This window comes from Scyliorhinus canicula, chromosome 4 (genome assembly GCF_902713615.1).
Source record: "Scyliorhinus canicula chromosome 4, sScyCan1.1, whole genome shotgun sequence".
Lineage (NCBI taxonomy): Eukaryota > Metazoa > Chordata > Chondrichthyes > Carcharhiniformes > Scyliorhinidae > Scyliorhinus > Scyliorhinus canicula.
This window is the reverse complement of record NC_052149.1, coordinates 62380071-62391103: the sequence shown is the minus strand read 5'-3', so window position 1 is coordinate 62391103 and position 11033 is coordinate 62380071. Positions and strand designations below refer to the sequence as shown.

Genomic DNA, 11033 nt, shown 5'->3' with positions numbered 1-11033 from the left:
TGCTGACCAAATGTGCTTTTGAAATAATTATTAAACTTTAACTGAAATGTTTTGAAAAGCTGATCGTGCAAATTCTGTATATTTTGCATTTATTTGTTTAATAGCACTATTTGCATTTTTCCCCCAAATGCTGCGCGCTTCTTAAAGCAGCTCTGCCTGAAAGTCCGCCACGATTTACCTGACAGGACGGGAGACTCTTCATTCCATTTCAGGTGAGGAAGGCGGGCGAGATCTCCAACCACAGCACGGGTCCTGAATGGACATTACAAATGTCAATCATCGAGGCGAGCCAGTGGGCTCCCTCCCTATCCAGCTGTCGTTGCTTTCAGTAGCCATTGGGCTGTCGATCTGTGTCATAATTTCCCCCTGGATCAGACGGAAGAGGTGGAAGGTTCAGGTTAAAATAAGTTGTGTGTATGTGTGTATTTTATAAATGAATTGAAGGCTGATGGAAGTGAATAAATCGGACCTATGCGACAGCTTGATAATCTGGGTGAGTGAGTGCTGCTCAAGTCCAGGTTAACACCTCTTGCTTTGCAGCCCCGTTTGGCTCACCTGTGCTGTGCTCCAGTACAGGTGTAATGCTAGGCTTTCAAACAGCCATTATGACCCTGAGCAAGCACGACAACGAGTACATTCTCGACTATTTTTTTTTGTCTAAATACACCACAAAGGTGCTGCAACCACTAAGTTGATTGTTGCATTTGTCGAACTAAAGTTAGAAATATGATTTAAAATATCTAAATGCACGAGAAATAGTTTACAGGCCTAAAGTAATGTTTAAACAAGCTTGAGCTGATTTCTCCATTGCCATTATTAATGAGACAGTATACTGTACTTATTTTTTATTTTAAAATAAGCATAATTTACCTTGCAAAATATTTAAGAAGGGGAGAAAACAAAACACTTATAGAATACAATTCTAAATAACTGGTTGATTGAACTGGCTCCCTAAACAATCAATCCTGTTTTTTTCTCTTTGGGTCTCCTTGTCAGATAGGAACAAGATGATGCCGTGCCTAGACCACCTATTGTCCAGGGAAATGCAATTAAATTGCAGATGGGTGAAAATGAACATTGATCTCTGATTTCATTGGAAAATATAGTGAAATGGCAAAGATGTTGGTGCCTTTTTTCAATAATAATAGGGAAATTATTTTTATATTACTAAGACAACAGCGAAGTACTGATTTTACCACATATTGCCGGTTATTAAGAGTTTTTAGACTTCTAAAAGTTTCATGTGTAAGATTCTCTTTAAAGAAGAGCAAGCCATGGTACAACAGTTCTCATGTAAAGCAAGCTCAATTATATACAGGCATTCAGCCACTATCACATGCTGCTTTGCCCAATGGTGTAGTTTTATCCTGTATTTTAAATTTACAGAAATATATTCCACCCTCTTGTGAGTCCCACAAAGTACTATAAGATTTAATGTAATGCTAATTTAGGAATATAATACTCAGTATATAATGTAAATCAGTAATTGTGATTACTAGATGAACTTGTATGGCTAAATTCATTTTATAAATAATATCAAGTGCTGCCCAATCGTGGAATTACATCTAACAGTAGATGTTTTGTTTTGAGTTGTCAAGCATGGGTTGTATAAGGACAGTCTGTACTCGGCATGTACCTTTAGCTGTTCATAGTAGGCAGTTTGATTCAATCAGCCATTCATTGGGATGTATGCCCTACATACCTGCATGACACCAGCACCAAAATGTCAACTGTGAGATGTAATTCCACAATTGGACAGCACTTGATATGAGCGTGCTCATATCTTTGCTAACAATTTAAGATGATTGATCAAGCTTGTAACGGGATTCGTTTGCACTTGCCAGAAGTGACGTACATTCATTTGCCAGGACCCATTTTCAGCAAAGAAAAGGAACATGCTGAAGCCTTGCTTGACTTATCCGGCAGCTTGGGGAGCCTATAGTTCCCTGTTACTTTCTTCACGGCAATGCCTCGGCTAAACAGTCAATCTACCAATAAATTAGCTCCCCTTTTCTCCTGTAGTCAAGATTGTTGTGATCATTTGAAATTTGGCATTTTTGCATTTGTCCTGATGAGTGCAGGACGAAAAGATTTGGCAACATGTCTCTTTTCAGCAGTATTCAAATTTGGTCGTACCAAACAACTGTCAATGCTATGTTGAGGAACTCCTTTTTAGGGACAATGGATGAACATCTGCCTGTGGATGTGATAGAAAGTTCTGATGATTAATGTAGACAGAGTTTCATAGCAGCCTATGTTTATGCTAGTTTGTTGATGGTTACACTGCAATCAATACAAAAATAGTCACCTGTGAGGTGCAAGTCAGGATTTAATAATGCAGCTTGTAATATTAGATTGATGTCATTGAATATTTATTCCTTGACCTAACTTTGATTATTTACCTGATATGATCCATGGTGGCTTGAATGACCAAATCCTCGTCAAATCTTCTTTGGAGAACAATTTTAAGTTTGGAGGTGGTGGGGATGGAAGAAAGGTGAAGGTGAGGGGAGGGGGGGGGGGGGGGAGAGGGGGGCGCGGGGGGGAGAGGGGGGCGCGGGGGGGGGGGAAGGATGATTGGACACATTGTTGACATGTTTCATATAGTAATGATTTGTGATTGAATCATTCTTAATAAAACTTTTGTGAATCATTACCAACACAATATTCAAAATTGTCTGTCACAATTTTGAATATTGTGTTGGTAATGATTCACAAATGTTTTATTAATCTGTATGCTAACAATTTACTGAATGACTACTATCAATCTCATCCAAGTGATGCAGTTCAAAATTGTGACATGTTCTATCGACTACTGAGTACTACCAGTTCCATCTTAGTAGGATGATACATGAATTTCACATTAGGACTGATAAAAAGGATAATTATATTTCAAAATGTCAATTTTGTTTGAGACATGACTTGTTACTTTAATTAAAGTGGTGATTTTTTTGAAAGATTTAAGTTTTTAAAATGATGATTTTGTTAAAGTGATTTTATTTTTAATTTTACACTGAGGCGGTTCAGTGCATTGAAGCAGCAACATGTTGCCTTTTGGCAATGAGGGTTTAAATATTTTGTTTCCTATCTCATAATGCAAAGTTTCTGATTTGGGCTGTCACTGTGGGGGGAGAATGTCATGCAGACTTACCTCTGGAGAGAAAGGATCACCCAAGAATGGTGAGTCCTGGCATCTAAGATTTGGATCCCTCCAAAAAAACCTATTTCTTTGATCAAGCTTTTGGTCATCTGTTATGATCCCAGCTGATGTTACTACTGGACAGTCGGGTCCCAGAGCAGAACACTGGCTTCATATAATCATAACTTTTTTCTTTTTTTTGTGGGACATGGATGAAGAGAATCACAGGATGGATTGACTATGAACTTTTAACAAAATAATAAAACCTTTATTAAACACCACTTTTACAGATGTACATACATTTGCAAAGAGAGCGCAAGTTACAAAATATATCTTATATGCTAATGTTCTTAATAAGTACACAATCCATGTAAATCAATAGGCTAACTGTGATCAAACACACCACACTCTGAAACCTAGCGATAGATGCCACCCAGTATAACTTCTTGGATTTTTCATCAAATCCCCCTCAGATGCTTGTCACACTGTGAACCAACTGATCTCATAGGGACTCTGACATCCACATGAGTGTTTTCAAACTTCACTCTCAAAGAACTCACTTGGAATCCTCTCCCAAACAACACTTTCTCTTTGGTGCCTTCACCAAGGATCCACCTCCGGAATTTCAATCTGTCCTTTCAGTATTCCTGTGCCTCTGATTGGCACGTGCATTCAAGCTTCCACCCAATCTCTCAAGTACCCAGCCATGCCAAGAGACCATTACTGCTTCACACGTTATATTAAAGATGTCACCAAACTTTTGATTTGCCTCAGAAGTCTAAAATTTCACTTATCAACTTTAAGTCTGGTTTTTCAGCTGTCTGTTGAACTCAGCACTTTCTCTGCTTTTTACTTTAAATTCACTGAACAGAACCTTATTCAACTTCTTCTTTTCTTCATTTCTTTAACTTTCTGTCACTGTACCTTGGTACACGTGCCAATAAACAAATCCAACAAATCCAATCCCTGAGACATATTTTGGTCCCAACTCCCTGGTTTCTGAATTTTGTTTTGTTCTTTTGGGAAGTCTGCTTTCTGCAGCTCCTGTATTCTATCCAGCTTCTCCTGGATCCAGTTTACAATCAATGTAAAGGTGCTTTCTGTTCCAGAGTGGCCTCTGGTTGCTAAGTAACAACCTATTTTGCTTAAGCCTATTTTGCTTTCATGTCGTAAACTCTTATCACCATACATACGTCGAAACCAAACTGAAGTCATCAACCCTTTCAAATACAAAAACACAAAATTAAACATACTTAAAGCTTTACCCTATTTCTAATACCTACAAGTACAAATATAAATTGTTTAAACCAGCTCTATTTCTGAACACATCTATCCTAATGTACATAACATATTTTGTTTAATAACACTCCTGTGAAACACCTTAGAATTTTTTACTTTGTTAAATGACCAAATGCATGTAAGTTATTATTGTACATTCAGCCCTTAAAATGAAAATCTGAATTTATGAAGAATATAAATAAAATACAAAATAAAAAAAAGACATAGCTTATCATTGAATCACAGAATGGTTATCTCATAGTCTATGTTGGTAATTGTATCTATGGCAGCTCTCTACAAGGAAATCTTAATCCCACTCCCTTGCCTTTTTTCTGCAGCCTTTCACATAATTTCTCTTCAGATCATTATCCAATTGCACTTTGAAAGCCACAATTGAATCTGCCTCCATCACACTCTCTGGTAGTGCCCATCACACTCTCTGGTAGTGCATATCAGATCCAAACCACACATTGTATAAAATGCATTTCTCTTTGTCACATTTTGCCATTCACCTAAAATTGGTATACTCTGGTTCTCAACCCTTCAGGGAGTGGGAAAAGATTCTCCCAATCTACTCTGTTCAGAACTCTTATGATTTTGAACACCTGTGACAGATCTCCTCTCAACTTACTCGAAGAAGAATGCCCAGCTTCGGTCTATCCTCGTAACTGAAGTCCCTTGTTTCCTGGAATAGTTCTTGTCAATTTGTTCTGCATCCTTTCTAATGTCTTATCATCCTTCCTAAAGTGTGGATTGTGATGCCCATACTGTATGCATTATTCCAGTTGAGGCTGAACAAGTGTTTTATAAATTCCTTGCTTTTGTGCATATTTTCAGCTTGTCCTGTCACCTTCAATGGTTTGAGCACTCATGTCCCAGGTCTCTCTGCTCCTGCACACCCTATAGAATTGTACCGTTATTATATATTGCCTCTCCACAAATGTACCTCTTCACGCTTTTCTACATTATTTTTGCTGCCATATGTTTGCCCATTGCACCAACCAACTATGTTAAGCTGTCCTCCTTATAGGTCACAGCACTTCCAAGTGTTGTGTCATCCACAAATTTTGTCATTGTGCTTTCTATCAAGAAAAGCAGAGACATTGATCTCTGGGGAATCCCACTATATATACTTTGCTCCAGTCCAAAAACAACCTTTTTCCCTGCACTGCGAGCTCTTTCCTGTCACTCACCCAACTTCTTAACCATGCTACCATTGCTACTTTTATTCCATTGACTTCAGCCATCCATGATTTTGAGATTTTGAAATTGTTTGCTCTCTTTATCTCTTCTCAGATGTTGAAGGACCTGCTGAGTATTTTTAGCATTGTCTGCTTTTATTTCTCATTTCCAACATTCGCGGTATTTTCCTTTCATAAACATTGAAGTCCTGATTTTCAGGATTTGAGGCAATGATGATGAGAAAGGCCTGCGAATGTGTAATACCTGGCTGCCCCAAGACTGCTTTTTATTCTTAGCTGAAATAGGAAAGATGGTATAAGGGTACATAGACAAATAACTTTTTTCTTAAAACCGTGCGGTCCATGTGGAATCCTGGGAGCAGCGTTGCATTTCCTTATCTAACGGTAATATTCACCAATGCTGATGCCAATCTGTTGAGGCAGCATAGCAGAAAAGAAAGAAAAAGACTAACTGCAAGCCAGATTGTAACAATAAACTTTGGATTCCCTTGCCTCTCGCGTAAAATAACTCTCTGATGGAGACGTAGCATACTGGTGTCCCAGTCTATAATGTTCCAGTCAATAACCTGGTTACCATTCCAATGGATAATTAACCGACATTTAGGAAGCACAAAAAAATTATATTTTTTCTTCCTTGTGTGATATAAGGATTCTGAAAATCTGAGCGGTTTGTAAGTTAAATAAATCCTTTCCCCTTACTTTTCAGAGAAAGCACTTTGTCTGTGCTTGCTTATACTCCGGCTTGTGTGTTCAAATGACAATCATATTTATTATGAGCAGAAAGACAGCAAGGTTATTTGTTAACACTGAAAAAGTTCAGAAGAAACTCAAAGATAAGTTTTGTATGAGAAGTGAGACAAATCTGCTGTTGGTGGAGGTCTTGCAAGGTGCCTAGCAAAATTAGATGGTCAGATATTTGGACGGTAGATTTGGGTGTTTATTGATTTATCAAAGATCTGAAACACCTTCCACCGTAGTTGTATGAAAGGCTGTGCTCAAAGTATTTTAATGGTGGGTCATCAACTCTAGGAGGGAAGGAATAATTTCCTTCTCTGTGACTGTTATCATATTTCAGACTCAACACATTTTTATGTAGCATTCTTTTTGTTCCCTCATGTCAAGGGAACAATCATCAGTGGTTTTTACTATAAATAAATAAAAGACAACTAATGAAACTGACCTTCTCAAGTCACACTTTTCATAGAATCATAGAATTTACAGTGCAGAAGGAGGCTATTTGACCCATCAGGTCTGCACCGGCCCTTGGAAAGAGCACCGCACCTAAGCCCATACCTCCACCCTATCCCCACACCTCATCCCTATCCCCACACCGCATCCCTGTAACCCCACAAGACCTTTTTTGGGCACCAAAGGCATAGCCAATTCACCTAACCTGCACATCTTTGGAGAGGAAACCGGAGCACCCGGAGGAAACCCACGCATACACTGGGAGAACGTGCAGACTCCACACAGACAGTGACCCAACCGGGAATCGAACCTGGGATCCTGGAGCTGTGAAGCAACTGTGCTAACCACTATGCTGCCGTGGTTTATTTACGTGGTTTATTTACTTGATCCTACCACATGGGTATGTTTCTTGAACATTACTCTAAGACATCTAACATCAGTTTTAAAACAACATCTTAAACTATGCATGATATATTATTTTTTATATTGTTGTGACACCAATTTGAAACTTCACAGACAGAAACTTGGGTTAGTGTTTAATTAGATACTCAATATTCAGCTCTAATATTTAATCATGTAAGTTTTAAAGCAGTTATGTTTTGTGATATTTATTTTGTTTCCAAAAAGAAACATTCCCCACCTCAGCAACATTTTAAAATTACAAGTGTTTTTTAAAAAACTGAGGGGCTGATTCTCCTTGGCTTTACGCTTTGGCACCATTCAGTTCCTCGGAACAAGCCAAAAGAACAATAGACAGAAACCTGTGGTGCAAGATTTCCACTTCCTTTAAACAGTCCAAAGGTTTTGTTGGGATGCTCTGAGGAGCCTTTGTGCCTGGTGCAGATGTACCCTCAGGAAAATGAGATGAAGGCCCTGTGAGGATTGTCCTCCTTCCATACAGAGCAGCCATTTTCCATTTTCATGCTTGTGTCTAGAGTGGGTATAATGGGAAGCAATGGGAGAATGCTTGCGGACGAGGTACAATAAAATAGTTCACTTGATTTCAACCCAGTTTAAACACTGAAAGCTGAGTATTAATAATTATGGAATTTAAGTTGTTTCAAAGTTCACTTTAATTTTGCTGCAGTTTATTTTGCATGCATATTTCACTGTACAGATCCTTACCTAAACTCTAAAAAAATAAGCAATATATTTTTATTAGACAGATAGTGAACCATATAAATTAGCAGCATATATAAGTTACACTTTAAAAATTCCATGACCAATGTGATAATGTACTTTTAGAGGCATGATTATTGAACAACAAACCCAGGCAGTTCAACTCACTGGCTTAAAAAGTGCACTTCACTTTCTTGAGACTTAGGACACCCTGGGTGTGGTGGTATGATTTGCATAGCTGTCTGCCATTGGTGCAGAACACTGGCTTACCATTGGCCCTGGTCGGTCATGTGCCTCTCGACCGATTGGTTGAGACCAGTCATGTGATGGCTCTCCGATTGGTCGAGAGGCTAAGTTAACCCCGTCTCCAGAGCGAGGTATAAATACCCAGAATGCCCGGCAGTCGTCCATTTACTGTAGTCGACCGCAGGGCTAACTTCTAGCTTATTAAAGCCTAACTTTTGTACAGCAACTCGTCTCGCGTTCGATTGATGGTTCATCACTGGGCTAGTGTGTGGTCAATTCCAGCCCCACTTGGCTCAGAATCGCAACACACGTGAAATTAGATTTGATTGTCTGGCTTTGGTTGAGTTAAGTTGACTACAGTTATCAGGTTTGCAAAATTTAAACTCAAGTAACCTTTTATTATCAACAGTAATTATAATTAAATAGACAAAAAATACACTGGCTATCTGCTGTCTGATTCCCTACGCCCCTCTTTCTAACTCGCCCCACTTTACGCACACAAACACCACAGAGGAAAAAGGGTGGTTGAGAGGTAAATAAAATAGAAGGATAAGGATCTTTGATTCAGATGGATGTCTTGCAGTTAATTTCTTTCTCAAGATCGACTTTCAGTTAGATACATTATTTTCCTTCAGCTTGTAACTATCTTCACTGCACTCACAGAGGCAGCGACGAACTAGCACCAGAGAGAGGGAGAAAAAACAGCTTCTGTTCCTTCAAAGGTCTGGAGGCTTCTGGCAGATAATCTCGGGAAAAAATAACCTAGCAAGAATCACTGACTGTTGTCCGGTCCCTGGTCAACCCACAGGTTGATAGTCAATCAAATTGACTTTCCAAAACCGGTTCCGAAGATTCACTCAGCATCGATGATTCTGGTTTCTCCTCTCCAAAATACTAGGAACTGTCAGTCCAGGCAAGCACTCTTCTGCTTAGAAGCACATCCCGACACATCCATGGACCAAAAATAAAAAGAAATTGGAACAAAGGAAATAAACAGGAAGGCCGTTTACAAGGCGAGCTCCAGCCTCCTGAAATCTCTAACACCTCTTCTAGGTTTGCTAGATGCTCCACCTTTGTCAATCCAGTTATAAGGATATAATTAAGGTATGCAGCTCCTGTAGCAAACTCTCCAGTGTCCTTTGGAATATTGCTAAAAACACGGCAAATGGTAAGCGCATGTACTGGAATAGGCTGTGTGTGTGTGTGTGTGTGTGTGTGTTTATCGCGACATACCCTGGGAAGTGTCATCTAATTTGTGTTACTGGTACACTTGACTCATACCCAGCTTTGGGTAAGGTTAACGTCCTGCCAGCTTTGCATATAAACTTTCAATTCTCGGGATTGTATATTTACCAGCTCGGCAGCCTGATTAACTGCTAACTTGTAATCACCGCAAATGTGGACAGTCGGTTTCAATACAGGGACTAAAGGTGCTGCCTGTTCTGAGAACTGGACTGTCTGGCTGATTCCTAGTTCTTCCAAACTGTTTAACACAGTATCCGCTTTCTCTTGTAAGGCATGTGGTACTGGTTCTGCCGTAAAGAATTAGGGGGTTGAAAAATGAAATGAAAATGAAAATCGCTTATTGTCACGAGTAGGCTTCAATGAAGTTACTGTGAAAAGCCCCTAGTCGCCACATTCCGGCGCCTGTCCGGGGAGGCTGGTACGGGAATCGAACCATGCTGCTGGCTTGCTTGGTCTGCTTTAAAAGCCAGCGGTTTTAGCCCAGTGAGCTAAACCAGCCCCTCTCCGGTTACCTCCGGACCCACATAAATCTTAGCTTGTAGCTGTCTAATTTTGCCTAATTCATCACAAAAGTCATTGCCATATTTTTTTATCAGTTCGGGCAGTCCACCTTTCCTCACTGAAAAATCTCAGCCCAATTCAACATGATTTCTTTAATCCAGCTAGTTCCAAAGTGCCTCTGCCAAAGAGAACTCCTCCCCCTGGGGTGATTCCCCATTCTGAGTCTCAATTGGTCATTCTGGGCAGGTGACTCTTATTGTCCTACCACAACCAAACAAGGCTATTTAGTTAAGTCCCTGTATTAATAACTAATATAATTTCTGCTTTCAAATGGAGAAACACAAGTCAAGTGAGGCAGGCTTCATGTGCACATCCTTCAATCTGGTCTCTTGCATTTGCTGCTCTCAATGCAGTCTACTCTAAATTGGAGAGACTAAATGTAGAGCACTTCCGCTCTGTACGCAAGCAGGACCCAGATCATCCTGTCGCTTGCCATTTCAACTCACTGTCCTACTGTCACGTCCACATGTCCGCCCTTGGCCTGCTGCAGTGTTCCAGGGAGGCCCAGCTCAAACTGGAGGAACAGAACCACATCTTCCGATTAGGCATGTTACAACCTTCTAGACTAAACATTGAGTTCAACAACTTTAAAGCTTGAACTCTCTTCTCCACCTTCACCATTTCATTTCTTCCATTAATCTATTTCCCCACACCATTGTTGCCCCTCCCCCCACTTGGGCCAACTGTTCCTAGTTGTCCTTTAACACTTTAACGCTCTTTAAAGGGTGGCACAGTGGTTAGCACTGCTGCCTCACCGTGCCAAGAGTGGGACTGGTAGGTTGCTCTTTGAGAGGGACGGTGCAAATCCAATGGGTCAAATGGCCACTTTCTGCACTGTAGGAATTCTATTGTTCTACACACTGCTCACCTTTGTTCTACTATTCACACACTCTAATCTCTCTAAGTGCCACTATCAGCACCCTTCTTCGCCTTAATCACCCCTATTTACATTCCTTTTGTCTTTCTGTCCTTAACTTTTTTGTCAATGCCCACCTATCCCTGGCCCCCTATCCAGCCCTATTACAGTATAAATCTGACCCATTTCCAGTTCTCTC

General features: G+C 40.0%; 1 protein-coding gene across 2 annotated transcripts in view; it reads left to right on the top strand.

The window, feature by feature from the left end:
• The first annotated feature begins 336 nt into the window (after positions 1–336).
• Positions 337–11033, top strand: part of hook1 (hook microtubule-tethering protein 1) — a 105390-nt gene continuing 94693 nt past the window's right edge. The window contains exon 1 of one of the 2 annotated variants that reach the window (XM_038794343.1): positions 337–493. In XM_038794343.1, the coding sequence (XP_038650271.1) occupies positions 449–493 (45 nt within the window). In that variant the 5' untranslated portion in view covers positions 337–448. The remainder of the gene's footprint in view (positions 494–11033) is intronic. The other variant, XM_038794344.1, reaches the window with a different exon arrangement.